Consider the following 18,833-nt stretch of genomic DNA (forward strand, 5'->3'; position numbering starts at 1 on the left):
AAAAAAGTTAAAAATTCAGCCCTATCCATGAGTATCGACTACAGTAACATTTATAAACACTTGACATTGTTTTCAAAATATATGGAGGAAAAAAATACCAATTAAAAATGACACAATCAGAAATTTGTTGTGTTAGAGATGTTTATTTTTGCCTCACAGCCCAATTGACTAGTTCATTGTTCTGACCGGCTAGCTCCTATTGGTGATACTTTGCATTTCACTCTTTTCCTTCAGACATCTCAAAGCACTTTACAAAGAAAGGTGAATGAGCTTCACTATCCTCATTTCATAGATGAGGAAACTGAGGCATAGAAGTTAAGTGACTTGCCTGTGGTCACACAGCCAGTTAGTAGCAGAATCAGGACTAGGTTACCTGACTCCCAATCCACTGCCCTATACAATGGACCATGCGGCCTCCCCTTTCAGTTGCTACCTGCATAACATTGTCCATAAAACACCAGTTTTTCATCTCCAGTGAGTTCTGAGGCCAATAATACATTAACAAGCTAATGGCACCCTCCTCCCACAAGCAGTTCCAGACCCTCAGGCCAGCCACGAGTTCGTTTGCCAATGCTTATTTCTAACTGGTATAGAAAGAGTATTGTAAACATGTTAACAATGTTGCTGCAGTTGCAAAAACAATATTTTATGATTCTGCTGGAGAGTTATTCTCAGCGAAGTAAGGCAGATAGCATGGCATCGAAAATGATTGTGAAGCCAAAACTCTAAAAGGTGCAACATGCCTGTCTAGGAACAGTTTGTCACTTCTGTTCATGTTCATTCTGTAATCAGATTTGGGAGTAACGGGAATCTACAGATGAATACAACAAATTAAAAAAAAAAATCGAACAGAAGTGACAAGCGGCTCATCAGAAAGCATGAGAGGACAGGCCTGGTAAAGCACAGTGCTCTCAATGGAAGTTTTGCATAGATTGGACATTTGCTAAGGATGCATAATTTTGTTTGTGTATCGACAAGTTGGGTGATGGGTCACTGAGCTAGTTACTACACACATTCAATAAGACAGACATACACCGACCACATGGGACAATGATTTTTAGCTACAAGTATTGCACCAAGATAAGTGCTCATCTTTGCACACCCCTGTTAACTTTTTAATCAGAGCAAAAATAAACTTTCTGGAAGTATATACAAAAGAAATTGCAGCAATTGGGTTAAAGATAAAATAACCTAAAGTGCATTTAGATACTGGTGTAAGGTTCTGCAACCTAGCTTTTCTGGACACAGTCAGCATGACAGAAGTCCCCCATTTATACTTTGTTCTATGTAATTTGGTACCAACCCTGAATAAATGCCGACTTTCTGTCCTTAGGAACCTCTATCATCTATAAGCGTGAAAACTCAATTCTCCTACCTCCAGCTGTGTGTTCAGTCAGTTCACTAGGGTTACTACTTGCCTTTCAGAGCTACCATTTAGACCTGTTCTGTATTTAGGGTTTGGGTAAGCTATAGGAACCAAGTAAACCACCCTTCCCCGCCCCAAGAGCCATAAACCAGCAAATGCTCAAAGAGCTCTGTGCAGCAGCGCAGTTCTGTTGTGATGACAGATATGGGAAAGAATTCACAAACCGCATACATCGTACAGGGCATTCACGACAATCTCAGCGGCTTGACAGCGCATACATACTCCACTCTGGCAGTCTGATATCAGACCTGGCATCTGAAGGTAGAAATTTTTCCCTTCTTTTGGCACGCTGCTGGGAATTTACTGAGCCAGGGAAAAGTCTCCAGCTTCCCTGGGGCCAAGGGCTCTGATAGCTCAGCTGTGACAGCAAAACTCATGTTTCCCTGACAGGTACTCAGAGGCTCCTTCACCAGGCTGCCAGTGAGCCCCTCGGCTGGGCCTGGCGTTTAACTGTGCAGCATCTCGGGCAGTACAGGAGGTGACGGAGCACGGCCGAGTGCTGGGAGTGCTTAGACGCATGCAGCATCATTTAACATTCAGACAAATAGAGCACGAGTGAAAACATGAAGAACGTTACCAAAGCAACTACCTAAGGGGGACACACAGTTGTGCTGGGACAGGCAAAGTGCAGATGAAACAACTACTCTGCCATCGTTAGGAGCCCTTCTTAGCCTCACCTAAACTGAGAATACAACAGACCACTCACAAAGCACACCAGGTCGGACGCACCTCTTCACACCCGGGAGTAACTGCTCACCCCCTGTCCCTGAAGGAAGGGCTACCAAGGTTCCAGATTTAGAGCCAAATCCTGGTCCCACTGAACTCAATGGCAAACTCCCGTGACCCCACCAGGATCTGGAATTTTTCATTCACCGACACATACACAAACACTCTCTTTAAAAGGCCAAATACCCATGCAGCACCAGACACAAAAGGGACAAATCCTCCACCGCTGCCGGCCTGCCTGCGTCCCAAGCGCAGGCTGCAAGGTGACAGCCCAGGTCAGTCTCCACACATCGCTGCCCAGCAGGGCGGGGTAGTGTCACCGAGAAGAAAATACTGCAATGCTTTGCTCATTCATATTTTACAGATGTCAATCTTAGTGTCACAGCAACAGGAGGAACCACCCGTATGCACTGGACCCTCGCTGTCCTACTGCCATCCCATGAGCCCTTGTCATTAGGATATCCAGGACACAGAGTGTACTGTGCTAATCTTGTCCCTGCTCTTCAGTTACAAAAGCCACCCATTTCACGGTCTTATTCCTTCAGTCTCACCCCATCTGCCCAAATAGCATAAATCTCCCAACCAGCTGAAAGCCTGCTCTCTTGCATGAATTCTGTCTGCACCTAGGACGTGAATTTGCAATTGGACAGAAAGAGGTTGGGAAGGTGGCTTCGCCTCTAACAATATGCCAGGTGTTGGTAAGGCTGCACAGCTTTCGGGAGGGTTTTAAAAGCCAATACACCTCAGTGTAACACACTAAGGAGGAAGGTTTGGCTGCTCTATCGTGATCCTCCCCAACAAAAGGTGCTGAATGTAACTTTGACAAGATGAGAGTAAACAGGAAGAAAACTGAAGGGAGAGAACAGAAAGCCTCCCCCCAAACACCTTTCAAGAGTTTACATCCTTACACCTAGTGGACACAATTGCTCAGCATTATTTGGCTTATGATTATATCACTACACCTAACACCACCATAAACTGAATAAAGATTATTTAATATTCTTTCCTTCAACACAAAAAGACTCACAGCCAAAGCCAGACGGATGATAAAATACTATAAAATTACATTTTAAAATAATGCAGCATAAATAAACCATTTAAAATGAAACTGCATTTATTGCAACATTACAGGCTTTTTGGTGGAAGGGGAGTTTGTGGTTGTTTTTTTTGTTTGTTTTTTTACCCTGAGTCAGTTAGAATATAGTTTCAGCTTGATATGAAAAACTACTACATTGTGTTATGCATTTTAGTAGCCCCGTGCACAGACAGCTGACATGACAGAAGGTTAGAGGCAGATTCAGGCAGGGATTATAGAGTTTAACAGAAAAGAGGAAGCATTTCTGGACTGTTACAGGACATGGTCACCGAATTCTAGGTCACCCTGTGCGGACAAGGAATCATTGTCAACAAGAGTTACCTGCAAAGGTTTTGCATTCCTGATGTGGATTTAAAGCCTGACATGTTTCTACACAAAAAGTCAGAAGTTGATCAGATTGGTCAAAAGAACAATAGGCACCAATATCACCATATGTGAACCCCCTCTGAATTCTGCAAGAAGAGGCAAGCCAATCAGGTACTACATAGGCATAGGCTCTGATCACATTTCTAAATCAGGAAGCAATGGGCCTGAAATGTATTCTTAGCCCTCACTTAAATCAAATTAATTAACACAGCAGGAGCACAAGTACCTCAAGCTCTTCTTTAAGAACATTCCCCCCCCCCCAATGATTTCAGTTGGCTTTGCTAGTAGTGTTAGCACAGTACAAACAGCCAACTAACTGGGTGATGGGACAAGCATCCCATGATCAACAAAAGCATCTGAAAGTACCACTCCAGAAAAGCTCCAGCTCAAAACAACTGCTGCTATAATACCACCATCTTCTGCTACAGAAACTTCATCCTCTGGGTCCCTATTATAGTGCATGGTTAGTATCAGACACAGAGGGAGACAAAAGGAGATTACAGACCCAAGAAGTTGTAACAGAAGACCCACTTGCTGCCAGTACCAAACCCCCCAAACATAGAAGTGATGTGCAACAGGAGATGGACTGAAACTAAAACCCCCTTTCTTTTTATCATCTTTATGCAGACAAGTATTCCTTAACTTCCATGTTCACAAGTGACAAGCAAAAGTGACAGACAGTGCAGCCAAAACAGTTCATATATAACTTAGCTTTTTTTTTATAATCTTTTTTTCTTTAAAGATTCGACTCCCAAAGATGGATGTTTTGGGATGTGACTAAAATGACATCCAAGAAGCAGAAGTAGGCAATAAAACTTTTTAAAAAAACCCAAACAAAAATAAAAACCTCTTGAGCCTTCAGTGTCTGCTTCTAAGGTGGAGGATTTTAGCCTCCAGGTGCAAAGGAGAAGATTCTGGAGCATCTTCATTTGGAGAAGCTACTATTCAAAGCAATTTCCACCTCCCCCTGTAGTAGTGCTTCAATTGGAATCAGATTGGATGGGGTTTCCGGGCTTTGGAGGGACAAGAAGTCTGATACGTCCATGGCACTTAATGTTTCAGTTTGAGAGTCTGACGGGTTAGCCATCTGACTGTTGGGCTCACAGGAAGAGGAGGAGGAGGAAGGAAAAGTCTGAGGCTGCAGCTGAAGAGTTGGCTGCTCTAAAGTTTTCAGGTCAGGAGAGGAACGTTCCTTCTTAGTGGTTGCTTTCTCCTTGGCAGAGTCTCGGCAGGCACACTGACACTGGCAGAACTCTTCTTGCTTTATAATAATAACAGGAACGCTGAGACCAATCTGCTGAACGGAGTTTCCTGAAAGTGAAAAGAAAAGATATAAATAGGTCTAGAAGGGAGAGAACAGCAAAATCTCGGGACAGCGAGAGACTCAAGTCATCTTTTAGGTTTAATACAGATGGTAGCTCCTCATAGCAGGAAACACTCATTTGTCTTTGTCTCAAGTCACATGCACACTTCTGGCACCTTAGAAACAACTATTATGAGATCAATAAAAAGGGAAACAGCATTTCAAATCACACTAGTGAAAAGCTAGCGGAACGGGGGAAGCCCAAGTCATCATTACCTATGCGATAAAGTGCATAACGATGAATCCGCTCCACCCTGCAAGGAGCAACTAAAGTCACAGGTAGTCAGAGCTGTGTCCAGGTGCATTAGGCAAGCACTGATCATACGAACACACAAGCTCTTTGCAGCGAGTTACTATTAAATGGAAGAGCAACATTCGGCCTGTCTGCTTTTCAGTCACTAACTCCTCCTCTTACTATACAGGAGCACTCGCCTCGCAATCACAGGATGAGAGGCAGACATTTCACAGCTCACACAGTGAGCGTTTCTTACCTTGCTCAGTTCCCATGTGGCATTTCACAAGATCATCAGTATTTCCTAGCTGATGGCCAGGGGAACCTGTTCACTGGAAAACTTAACACCTCTGACACAGAACAGGTAAGGGTCCCAATTGTCATGTATTTAGATTTTCATACATCACCCAGCACCAGCTACATGCGTGCTAGCATGTTTTAAACCAGCCTTAGGGGGTTTTAATAGAGGCGTGTTTAAAAATTAAAGCCCTTTTCTATTTCAATGCCTCTGTCCCTTCAAACCAGAGAGAATCCCAAGGGATTGTACTATGGCCTCCCTTGCTCATCACCTAGAAGTCAGTATTCTCTTTTTGCTCTGTTTTCCTGCCTAGTGACTACAGGGAGGGTTCTTTCACTTGTGCTCTTCCATTTATTTAACACTGTCTCCTTTCTTCTTTTCAAATCTCATCTTGCCTGTTTTCTTTAGCCCTCGACTGACTTTGTGAAGTATCTGACACTGTGTGTGAAAGATGCAACAAAAACAAAATATGTGACTGTGTATTATACATGCAGCTCAGAGGTGGTCAGCCAACAACCTGGACTAACGTAAAGCATCGGCTGCTCCCTTTCCCCGCATGTAAAGATTTAAGCTTGGCAGTGATCTAAAATCTCAGTGAATAACGTTAATTATCTAACTTAAAGGAGCTACTTACACTTCATACACACATTAGAATACCACATGATTGTTAATATCAAGACAATATAGTTTGCAAATTTCTCCCCAGTATCTTCAGTGTTATCTTTGTTTCCTTCTTCACATTATACTGCTCATACCCATAAGGTGAAACATAAGTCTAAAGTGAGCTAAGCTTAAGCCATTACCCTTTAGAAATGTAAAAAATTGAACATTTTCTTGGACTTTTTTTTTTTCAAGCAATTAACACCCCCCACCCCAAACAAGTATTATTCAAGGTGATAATTGCCAAAACTTATTGCCAAAGGAATGGCCCTGGGACTATAAAAGGGTAAGGAGTTGCATTTCAAATGTACATACCCGTGTTGCCAGCCACTGGTAACGCAGTGGTAAAAAATACTTTCTCCACCTTCGGAACTTGTGGCTTAAAAAAAAACAAAAAAACATATTTGATGCACTTAAAATCAGATCTCCAATAAGCAACAGCAAACTCCAAACAGCTGAGATCAAGAGAAATGAGTGCCCCAGAGAAAGGACTAGAAAACTGGATTACAAATTAAGCAGTTTGAGCTGATATAGTGCCTTCCATATTCTGGATATGACAAACTGGGACAATGACACAGGAAGTCCTGAGATGCTATGGATTTGCCAACACACATTGTTTACACTTCAACAAAATTAATCAATTCCCAACTAATAATTCATCTTTTCCATCGCATTCATCTCAATGGCTCTATTCGTTGGCATTCACAACCGAGGAAACTTTTTCAGATGGCACTGGCTCACTACTTAAAACAATGACACAAACTATTCTTGAGGTCTCAAACCCACAGATTTATGTAGCATCAGACACATTCTTGTTTTGCAGAAGATTTTCCCTTATCCATATAAACAAGGCTCCTCTGTATTATGAGGCAATACAAGTAGGCTACGGAAATGTAAAACCTATGAAATGCCTCAATGCTGAAAACACTATAAAGTTTTTGTGCTTCTATTTTGTCACAAAGATGGATATAAAACAAATACAAGTTACTCCCAGGACTCACAATACAATGGCACCGGAAAAGCAAGCCCATGTTTTCTGTGAGGCCTACACAAGGGAGTTTGTTAGACAAAAAGAAAACCACTCACTAAATCTTCCCCACATTTGGATTTTCTAGACATTTTCTTCTGCATCTCTATCTTTTAAATTCTTCCAACCTGGGATTGTTAATTTGTGACCTGCATGGAGCCATGCACATCACCACTACCCAAAAATGAAGGAGACACACTTGGGGTGGGATTGAATCCTGAACCTTTCCAATATACTAAAGACATTTTTCTATTAAAAACAGGCCCTGCACTATGCAATGAATATGTATGTTTTGAACTGTTTCAGCAACGTTATGGTATATACTAACCATTTGTTCTTGATTTTGGGGCGATCCATTGGCACCATTTAAAATCCATTGCAAGTTCTGTTCTCCCATGACTATGCTAGATTGCAGAATAGCAGTGCTCTGAGACGGAGTAATTGTTATAGTTGGATTACCCGTCAGAATAGGGTTTGCACCCACAGGCACACTCTGAACCACACTGGGCAGAGGCTCAGTGGCACTCGATGCTGCTTGAGCAGAGGCTCCAGCAGCCACCGAAAGTCCTTGTACAATGGGATGTGGTGGGTTCTGAGTGTGCTGAAGAAAGTCTTGGTGACTGGCAGCAAACTGTGTGCTGTGAGGAACAGGCACTTCTGGGGACTGTAAAATAGTCGCAGGGTTTCCAAACGCAGTTTGCTGTGAACTGGTTCCTATGGAAGTGGGAGCTCGAGAGGGTACAGAGGTTTGTAGTGCTGGGTGCAAAGGTTCAGAGATGCCAAGCTGCAGTACAAGTGGGAAAGATAAAGATGCTGAATCTCCTACGGAAGGCTGAACAGTAGTTACTGAGTCTGCATCACCATTAAAACTTTCAATCAAGGCAGCTGCCAAAGGAAACAAAGTAAAAAAGAAATATGAATACGCCAAGTCTCATGTGGTCCAGAAAAACAGTAATTCACTGAACCTTAAGAAACTAAGCCTAATTTCCCTTCTAGCTAATAAATTACAGCTAAGAACACCAACAGCAATGATTTTCATAGTCAATGCACTGTACAAAAGTCATAATGCAAGCCAATTAAATAGAGACATGTTGGGGAGCCAGGGCAGAGACCTTCCTATGTCTAAATTTAGGAAGCCAATAAAACTGTACTCCACACATAGGCCTGTTATAGCTCTTAAGAGCTAGTGGCTCTAAGTATTTCTATTATAAACTCCCTTCTACAGATGGTTTCTTTCATTCAGCCATAAATGCCTGCTCCAAGAGGAAACCTACTACAGAAGAGTTTATAAGGAAAAGCCCAGCAGCACCATTTTCAGTGCCATGGGATGATACACAAAACTAGTGCAAACATAATCTCACAGTTCTAGTGAGACAGTCCCAACGCTTCAAACTAGGAATACTATTTACTTTAAAAATAAAAATAAATTAAAATGGCAGTGCTGCCCTCCAGTCCTTTTAAAGAGACACTTCTCTGGCTTCTTCTAAGGCTTTATATCATCCACCAGGCAAGAATTCTCAGTGTGAGGTGCATAAATGAAACTAGCTATCTGCATGGATAGGCGGGACCGTCTCTCTAAGAACACGAATACAAAGTGTACCTGTCTGTTGAGAATCTTCCTGATTTGCTGGATGATCTGGGCTCTGGAATATAGATTCAAAGATGCTTGCTGGTGAGATTGTGCTAAGATCTTGTCCATGTGTCTGGGGAGGAGAAAAAGGAGAGAAACATTGGATAACAGTTCCCTGATTTTAATAAACTAGTGCATAAATGCCAGTCATCTAGCAAATGTATGTTGTAATCATTTACTCAGTTATTTTAATGGGCCACCCTCAGAAAGGGCAGGGTACTTTGTACTTCACGCAACTAGTACGGTGAGAATAGTTTTATCATAAGGCTAGATTTCTGGTCTTTAAAGGAACACTGCTAGTTCTGGAGACAAATCCTTCTTTCTAATTCAGCAGAGTGAAAAAGTCCTTTTTCAGGTTAGAGAGATTTGCGATAAACATCCAAAAGTCTGTGCTAGAGACACCAGCAAGATGGAATTACTTCCTGCCCAGACTTGTATGAGTACCTACAAGTCTGCATCCTTTTGCAAGTCCAATCTCTTTCCTCAACACCTGGAGGCAACCTAATTAAGGGATTGTGTCACAGCACAATTCTATTGGTGGAATTATATACTACAGCCTTAGTATATAATTCCACCAATAGATGTGAAATGCAAGTTACAGAAATGGCCAGAGAGGGAAAAGCAAAATGGAAAAAACTACAGCAGTACAAGCAAATGGTGCTAATTCTGACTTCCACAAAGATCTTTTATATAGCTGCAAGTGCCAAAAGGCTCTCAAGTGACTTAAAATGAAATCACTATATTGCTATATCCATCCTAATTTACTTTGCCCACATCAAATGTTACTGATCCCCTGGAACAGAATGCTAGGACTGGATTGCTTTGAAAGGAATTGTCCCAGCTTAAAACAATATTGAGAAGAAAAAGTTAAATTCACATGTTATAGGATTATCCTGCATCTGCATAAGCAGTCAGAGCCAAGTGCACTGTATGAGATGCCAAATTCACCCAATAGGATGATTGCAGCAATATTTCACAATGACAGATGGTGAAATTTGACTGTAGGAAAGGAATCAGAAGAGCTGTGTAGGAAGCACATGTATGTGTCAGCACATAACATAATGTATCCTGCCAAAAAAATCCACTCGACAGAACCAAGATCAATGCAAGGCCATCCCCAGGCGACAGGAACAAAATAGGGACCAAAAGCAGATAATGCCAAACGACACAGCAAGTGAAACAAAACCATTTTTTAATACTTAAACCCTTTGTTTCACTAGACAGGGCAAACACTCTGTAATAAAAGACAAAATCTCCAATTATAGGAGAGGCACGATTACTTACTGTATTAGAGGTTTCCCGCAGTTCCGAATCTGTGGATATGAGGCTTAGGTCACTCAGACAAAGGGAGTGGTTTGTATCCTGTGAGGAAGAATACAACTACAGTTACGTATTTAAATCAGTGTCAGCAATCTTGTACTTTACATGGTATTTTAGAGGCACAGGCATCTACACAGCTTGTCAGGCTATTTCCTTCAGGGTGGATAAAAAACAGTGAATAAAAAAATAAAAACTGGATTTTTAATTTAAATATTTTACAAAATAAACCTATTTAAAATTACAGTTGAAATAGATACGTTTTGTCTTTGAGAGAAGTTGTTATAACCCATTTACAGAACCGTGCAAATCCCCAGATATCTGTGTTATGTCCATGAGTATCCACTTGTGTGGCTGTATGTGCCACAGCTCATTTTTGCAGATATTGATGTGCATACATATTTTTATCTAGAATCCTGCAAATCTGCACATCCTCTTTATAGCTGCAGGTATCTGCATCAGAGGATGTCAATGTGGGTATCTGCAGCTCATGTTTGCAGAAACAAAATTCGTATCTGCATTTCCCCAGGGCTCTACCCATTTACATTAAATAAATAATAGTAAGTTTTAAAGAAAGTCTAAGCACCTGAACTAGCAAGGGTCACTGGCTAAGCACCTGAAACCAGAGTTTGCTAAAATGTTAAACCAACTTTTGACAGCAGTAGCCTCTTCTGCAGGTAAAGAGAATATTTTCTTTGCTTCAATTTATTCAGCTATATTAGTTTAATTGCTAGTTCATTCAAAGTTAAGAAACTAAGTAGGAGCTGAAAAAGCAGTAAAGCTTGTTTTCCCTCTTCCAATATATGAATAAAAACTAGGTGAGAGACAATGAGGTCTTCTCATTCTAAAATCCTGAAGGACAATAATTTGTGAATTAAACTGATGTTTCTCATCACTAAAGATAAATCCTTTGTTTAATAAATCAGGACATTTTAAATGAAAAACATATTTGGTAAATTTTTGATACACTTTGTTTATATTTCCAGTGACTTTAAGGTAGTTTATCAAACAAAAGCATTAAAATGCTGCTTTCATGCATTTTTACTTGAATTTCTATCCAAGTAAAGCTTGACACAGATCATAAGTCAAAAAAATTAATCTAGTAAATAAGAAATGCATAATTCACCATTTCTTAAATTAAATAATTAAAAATTAAGAATCTGGATAAGTGTAAGTTAAGCTATATATAAATGCAATAACAAATGTGTACACATACTGTATCCTAATTATCAAAAAGTTCAAATTTAGTATAAAGGCTATATTTAAATTGGTAACCATTAAAACGTGTTGATTTGCAATCAATGAGGATTAACCTTCAAGAAAAGACGTATAAATGCAAAAAACACAAAGTTTCCTGCTTGATTTAAATCATAACTAATAATTAGTGATTTAAACAGCTCTGACTTAAATCAATCCACCCTGATTTTGTTCCTTGATAAGGCATTATCCATCTTGAAATTTAAGGCTGGGGATTTCAAAGGTGCTCATGACAGTTAAGCATCAAATTCCACAGATTTCTAGTGGGAGAGGTGCACCAAATACTCAAGTTTCTTTGAAAAACATCAATGCCTTTAAATTGCCTCTGAACTTCTCTTCAAAATAAGCTTTGTTTCAATCTACCACAAAAGTACTAAAAAGAGAAAGCAAAAGCTACTGACCTCAGATACATTGTTATTAGGAAGTGCATTAAATGAGTGTCCTTTCTCATGACCTTTCATGTGACTCTTCAGACTATACTGAGTACTAAAAGTCTTCTCACAGCCATTACTGGGACAGAAGAAGGGTCTCTCTCCTACAAGAAGTACAAAGACACTTCAATGATTTGTACACAAGTTTAGACATCTCTAAACACACAAGCAAAATGGCTTTGGTGACTTAAGTCAGAATCGTCCAACCTTTGGCAGTAGTTAAAATACGGGAAAACAAACTGTTATGTGGGTAAGAATATTTTAAGCACTTTAATTGTTTCCGCTCTTCACTGGTTAGTCTGTGGATCCTACTTCAACCAGTTGTATTAATTTAGATAAAGGTGTCAACATAAAACTAACCAATGTTGGACTGAGTTGAACAAGGTTTGGTCTACAGAGACCTTCACGTGCACAGTCCCATGGCAAACAATTAACATTCCTTTGAAACCTTTTAAAGAGAAAGAAAAGAAGGGAAACAATTAAAGCAGGGGTGGCCAACCAGTTAGAGATGAAGAGCCAAATAGCTGTGGATAGAGTGCAAAGAGCTACGTATTATATATTTATTTTTATATATCTATATAAATAGATATATAAAATGTAGTACACAAAACGTAGTGATAAAAATGACATTACAGGACATTTCGGAAAAAACCAACTGAACAATAAAAAAAGTTCTAGTGACTTAAAAAAATTCACAGCCAGTCTATAGCTCTTCAGAGAACTTGACAAAGTAACAAACATCAAATTTAAAAAAAAAAAAAAAAACCTTTAAAAATACAGTAATATTCTCACACTAAAAATAAGCATCCCCACCGTGTATTTTAAATTTAACACCACTGCACTGTGAGTTTTTTTTAAATTAAACTGAACTGAGAAGTAAATTAGCACAATCTGAAGTGCTTGTTTCACTGCAGTTTGTTGATCTCTGGTATGGTTGCCTCGTTTTAATTTTTTTTTAAACTTATGAAGATGGCTTTTTACAGTTCTAAAAATTCAGGTCTGTCCCAGGCAGCAAATATGAGAGGTTCAAAAACAATAACGGAGACACTCATCTCTCAGAATAATTGCTTCAACCTGACAAACAAAAGCCTTTGCATTTTCTTTAAAGAAACAGTGTAAACCAGGTACATGCTGATTCTTTTTTTGCCCTGGAATTTAAATATAACATCAGTGTTGGCTGCCTCATTCTGCATCCATGAAGACTTTCAGTTTAAGGTGCTCCCGCCCCCCTGCTCTAACCGAATACCCCAGAGCCAGGCACCCCCAGCCCCTCCGCTCTAACCCAATGCCCCCCCCCCGAGACATGAACTCCCAGACATCCCTCCCTCTCCCTGCTCTAACCCAATGCCTAGGTCCCAGAGCCACTGCCACACACATCTCCTTTCAAGCGCTGGGGCACGTGTGCAGAGCAACCAGCTGTGAGCAGTCCGGGTGCATGGCTCAGAACTAGCAAGAGCTGCATTTCTTAAAGCAAAGAGCCACTAGTTGGCTTCCCCTGAACTAAAGTATCTGAAACAAAGCAAGGCTCTCATTTTCAAGTGTCCCTTGTTCCCTTTAGCTGGAGAGAATTTCAAGAAGGAAAAGTCCCCCTTGCCTGACATTGACAGTCTCTTAGATTAGTGATTTTCAAATTAGGGGTTGCAACAGAGTATTGGGTGTGGAATATCAGGCACTGGGTCTCTTGCTGTAGGGGGATCAGGTGACCAGCAGGGGTGCTGAGGCAGCTACCTGCCTGTCCTGGCTAAGGATGTTAAGTAGCGGTTAATTTACTAGTAGAGTAGTTGATGGAATTCCCATCGGCTACTCGACAGGCACTTCTACATTCCTCCCTTGAAATGTACAAGAGCCCCCGCTGGGGAATGCAGAACTCTGGAATGCCAGTACATTTTAAAGCGGCAGCGCAGCATGGAGCCCGGGGTCAGCAGGGGACTCCCCAGCTGATCCCGGATTCTGCAGAAATGTAGCTGGAGCCTGAGATCAGAAGGGGACTCCCTAGCTGACCCCGGGCTCCACGCATGGCAGCACCGCACAGCTGATCCTGGGACCAGCTGTGCAGCATTGCCCCTTTGAATGCTGCCTCAGCTTTTCAAAGGGGCAGCCGCAAAGCTGAACCCCGGCTCAGCTGTGCGGTGCTGTCCCTTTCAAATGCCAAGGTGGTGTGTTTCAAAGGGACAGCGATGCACAGCTGAGCTGGGGATCAGCTGTGCTGTGCTGCCCCTTTGAATGCCACTTCCTCATTTCAAAGGGGCAGCCCCCCTCTTCCCCTCCCCCATTTGCTGCTTCTATCTGATAGAGACAGCAAAGGGGGGAATCGACTGGTCGATTAGTCAACTGACTATCCGATAAGCATCTGCTTACCAGATAGTCGACTAGACCTTAACATTCCTAGTCCTGGCACCACAAACTGTGCTGTGCTCCAGAAGCAGCCAGCACCAGGCCTGGCTCCTAGGTAGGAAGCACACAGGGCTCTGTGCACTGTCCCTGCCCCCAGGAGCGGCCCTAGACTAGCTGCCAGCACCTGGCGCCCTAGGCAAACCATGCAATCGGCACCCCCACCTCCAAACCCCTCAATGATATTGCGCCACCATTTGGCGCCTCATTTAATTTGGCGCCCTAGGCAACCGGCTAGTTCACCTATATGGACGGCCGCCCCTGCCTGCCCCAAGCACTAGCTCTGTGCTCCCATCAGCTGGGAATCCGCTGTTGGCTGTTTCTGGGGTGCAGGAAAGGCAGGAAGCTGCCTTAGCACTGCTGCTGCATCACTGACCAGGAGCTGCTCAAGGTAAGCCCCTCCAACCCAGCCCTGACTCCCCTCAAAGCTGGAGCCCTCTCCTACACCCCAAAGCTCTCATCCTCAGCCCCACCTCAGTCAAATTACGTTGGGTTATGAGAAAAAAAGTTTGAAAACCACCAACATTTTCTTCAACTGGGTGATGAGAAAACATTTTCTTCATCAAACATTTTCTTCAACTGGGTGATGAGAAAAAAAGTTTGAAAACCACCAACTTAGAAGATAAACATGAGGATAATTGTCCTTTTAGGGGGAGTTAATTGAAATGGGCTGGAGCCATTATTGTTGCTGCTAAAGTCCAATTCTGTTTCCTAGGAGACAAAAATGCACCAGAACAGAACAGCAAAGACAGAAAATGCAGCTTTTATCCTACACATTGACTTTCGCTTTCAATCTTATTGCTGAAAAACAGGAACAGCACAATCTTATCAGCCACTCCAAGACAGGGGCCCACCCACTTATCACCCAGGCCCACCTCTACCCCAGCTCTGCCCCCATCCCAGTGCTTGCTCTGCTCAGCCCATTCGGAGAGGGAGGGCATGCCCAGCTGTAGTTGGGGAGAGGGGGTTGGGCTGCAGAGGTTTGCCCTGTTCCGCCTGCCCAACGCTTCTGATGATGTCCAGGATCAAGGCACCAGGCTTGCTCCACTCTGCCTGTCTGGTGCTCCAGCCACAGAGCCAAGTTGGGGACTTCCCCTGCTCCTCACACCCAGCGCTCATCCTAGGGAGCAGGACTGGGGCATGGGAGCTTGCAATCCCTAGACCGGAGATGGGCAAGCCCCAGTGCTGTGACCCTGCTCCCTGGCTGGAGTGCCCGGGGGAGGCGGGGGGGAGACAGGGAGAGAGAGAGACAGCACAGCTGGGGCATGCACTTTTTTCAGCCCCTTATTTTTCCATTGTTCCTTGCCAGAGCATCTATCACCCCCAGGGAGATTGAAGGGGGAGAGATGGTCCCCATGGCTCCCGCCCCCACCCTCCTGTCATTGTCCACGCACCCTAAATTGGGATCTACCCTAGTGTTCCAATCTGCCTACACCACTGCTTCAAGGCCTGGCAGACTTGTACCAGCATCAGGCTACTTAGCATATTGCATTTAGCTGCCTTTTTCTGATCAAAGGCCGTCAGCAGTGTTGCACAATATAGTCATGGGTGGCTAAGCCAGTCTTATGCAACGGAACACAAAAGGAGAGTCATAGCAAAGAAAAAAAAAAAAGACGGTGGGGGAAGGAACAGGCAGAAGAGTCTCTTATTCTAGGTGACGTTTGGGATTCTGCCAGGGAAGCTGGAGATGTCATCTGAGAGCCATGAACGGATACAAATGTCTGCCTGCGAACGTGGGTATCCGCGGCTAGACATCAGTATCCACAGGGACACTGCAGCCAAAGGAGAGGAGTGTGATCCCATTGAACCCAGGAGCCAGCACCTCCAGCCAGCAGCTCCTCCCTGCCATGCAGCTACTACCCCCAAAAGGGATGAATGACCTCAGAGAGGAGATGATGCAGCTGGGGGTGGGACTGGAGGCAGTACAGCCATGCAGCCTGGAAGGAGCTGGCTTCCGGGCATGATGGGACCATTCTCCTCTCTGTGGACCCCAGTGTCTTTTGGGAACAGAGCCCTGCGGATACAGCGGTCTATCCACAGATACCCTCATTCCCGGGGAGACATCTGTATCCTCACAGGGCTCTAATCATCTGGACACCCCTCTTTCTGGTCCACTCTGGTCAGGATGTCCCTCAGGTTTAGGAAGATGGTGGTCCGGGACACAAGCCGACAACAGCGGTCAAAACCTTTATGGTGATGCTTGCTTCAGTCGCCAATTTTCACCTAAAGTCTCTCTTTAAGGACTCAAAAAGGGAGTGATTGTCATGGGGCGATCCATATGCTTTATGAAAATAACTGTAATATGCTTTATGTAAAATACTTCCTGTAAGGCATCATTGGAAAGCTTGTATGAACAGGATTATCCCATTTGTATGCATTTATCATTCCTGCATTTAAAGTTAGAAATCTGGAGTATAAACCTGTGTTATTAATGTAGTCATGCAAAGTGGGAGCCATTAATGTTATTTCAGTATCTTGATGGCCCATTGGCAAGAAAACAATTAACTGTAAATAGACTTATTTTTCCTAGAAGCCTGAGAGAAGGCGCTACGGACGGATCTACCAAGACGTGGTCATATCGCCTGATGCTGAGAGCAGTAGTGCTTGTTTCCTTGATACAACTGTCTGCATTTGGGGGTGAATAAAAGTAGTCACTTCAGGCCCAGTGAAATGGACACAGAAACAACCACAGCAAGAAACACAACATCATTTATAGTTTGTACATCATATATAGTTTAATAAGTGAAAGACGATATTTTATAGTAAATCAAATCTAGTACAAAATAAAAGGCAGAATAGTAAAACAACATTCAATACTATAAACATTTGGAGATAAATCTCTAAGTCACTGTGTTGTGCCAGGCCAATTCCACAAGCCAAATACACAGGGAAGCCTTGGAACTTAACTTCATTTACAGGTTTGGGATCCATCACACAGGTAGGAACGAAGACATTACCTGGCTAGCACACTATATTCTAAGGATGTTAAATAACAAGTAATTTACTAGTTGAGGGAATTTCCATCCACTACTGGACTAGCTGATAGGCTCTTGTACATTTCAAAGGAGGAATGCGAAACTCCACGTACAACCCGGGGCCAGCGGGAAGTCCCACTGACTCCCAGCTCCACAAGAGCCCCCTCCACTTGGCATTTCAAAGCAGCAGTGCTGCACGGAGCCTCAGAGCGGCTGGGGAGTCCCCAGCTGACCCTGCGTTCCGCGGAAATGCCACAGGGAACCCAGAGTTATCTAGAGACTCCCCAGCTGACCTCAGGTTCCATGTGACACTGCCGCTTTGAAATACCACTCTTCCCTCCTCCTCTTGCTGCCTCTATTAGATAGAGGCAGCAAGGAGAGGAGATCAACTAGTTGACTAACCAACTAGTCCTTAACATCCTTACTATATTCCACATGCTAATGCCTTAAAAACCAAACAGTGGGTGTTTAAGAACAATCTGTACCTTCTCTATCAGCTTCATGTGGCATGAACACTCTGACTATTTCTTTCCCCCTTTTTCCTTCTCTACCCCCCATCCACTATTTATTTTGGAACTGAATCTTTATTAATTCCATTCATCTGAAGAAGTGGGTTATGCCCCCAAAAGCTTATGATGCCATCTACATGTTTTGTTGGTCTTTAAGGTGCTGCTAGATTATTTGTTCTTTACGTTTTTCCAGTTACAGACTAACTACCCCTTTGAAGCTTAATTCCTTTGTTTGTTTATTCTGGTAATTTTATATCTTGGTCACCCTGTGTAAGATTTCCTAAGCATCGAATGATGGTATTTTTGGTTCCACTAAAAATTCTGAGTCACTCTAACCCATCTGAACAGACCAAAAAGGGAGTAATTCCTCCTATATTCAAACTACTAGCTCCTTCAAGCCAACACAATCCTTTTGTCACAATTTTTCTATGGTACCCATCCCTATTTTTGGCCTACAGCTTTCTAGATAATTTACATTCACTTGAGAATTAAACTCTGCTACAAGGTACAAGAAAACAACATGAAACTGATAACAAAGGTCTCCCAGTTCTGAAACAATTCTCAGAGCAATGTATTTGGATTATCTAGATCAATCATTTTTTTAAATTCTACAGTTAATTGATGGCAACTGCTACAACCTATATACAAACTTATTTTGATAAACTGGAGAAAACAACAATTATCCTTTGTGCAGGCAATAGTTCAGGCAAACACTGAAAGTAGTTAATACATTTAGAATGAAAGATTCTCTAATGTTCGAGGGTTAGGGGGAAAGATAAAACTGGGGGATGAGATGGATCCTACTGTCCTAGGAGCAGTGCAAAGTATGAGACTAATACCTCCAAAGTTAATGTGATACTTTAAATGCCATCATTAAATATAGATTTACATTCTTGACTTGGGTACTTTTAGATCTGCCTGCTAGAAAAGAATGAATAAGTGGTATTTTTCCATGAGGATTTTATCTTGACAGAGAGGTATTTCTGCAGAAAGATTTACGCATTTTGTTCTTATAACAGCATCTGCATCTGAAATGTTACCAAACTCTGACAATCTCTTCATCTTAATAAGGCAAAAATAGGCTGTATGTTCTCACCATTATTTTCTTCATATCAATATTAAGGGCTTG

General features: G+C 42.4%; 1 protein-coding gene across 3 annotated transcripts in view; it reads right to left on the minus strand.

Annotated features, from left to right (window-relative positions):
* Positions 1-3,248: 3,248 nt before the first annotated feature.
* MTF1 (metal regulatory transcription factor 1) overlaps positions 3,249-18,833 on the minus strand; it is a 39,457-nt gene continuing 23,872 nt past the window's right edge. For all 3 annotated transcript variants that reach the window (XM_075908516.1, XM_075908517.1, XM_006134245.3), the window contains exons 6-11: positions 11,800-11,933; positions 10,109-10,186; positions 8,795-8,897; positions 7,523-8,079; positions 6,483-6,546; positions 3,249-4,925 (exon numbers count right to left, since the gene is read on the minus strand). In XM_075908516.1, the coding sequence (XP_075764631.1) occupies positions 4,540-4,925; positions 6,483-6,546; positions 7,523-8,079; positions 8,795-8,897; positions 10,109-10,186; positions 11,800-11,933 (1,322 nt within the window). In that variant the 3' untranslated portion in view covers positions 3,249-4,539. The remainder of the gene's footprint in view (positions 4,926-6,482; positions 6,547-7,522; positions 8,080-8,794; positions 8,898-10,108; positions 10,187-11,799; positions 11,934-18,833) is intronic.

Source organism: Pelodiscus sinensis, chromosome 25 (genome assembly GCF_049634645.1).
Source record: "Pelodiscus sinensis isolate JC-2024 chromosome 25, ASM4963464v1, whole genome shotgun sequence".
Taxonomy (NCBI): domain Eukaryota; kingdom Metazoa; phylum Chordata; order Testudines; family Trionychidae; genus Pelodiscus; species Pelodiscus sinensis.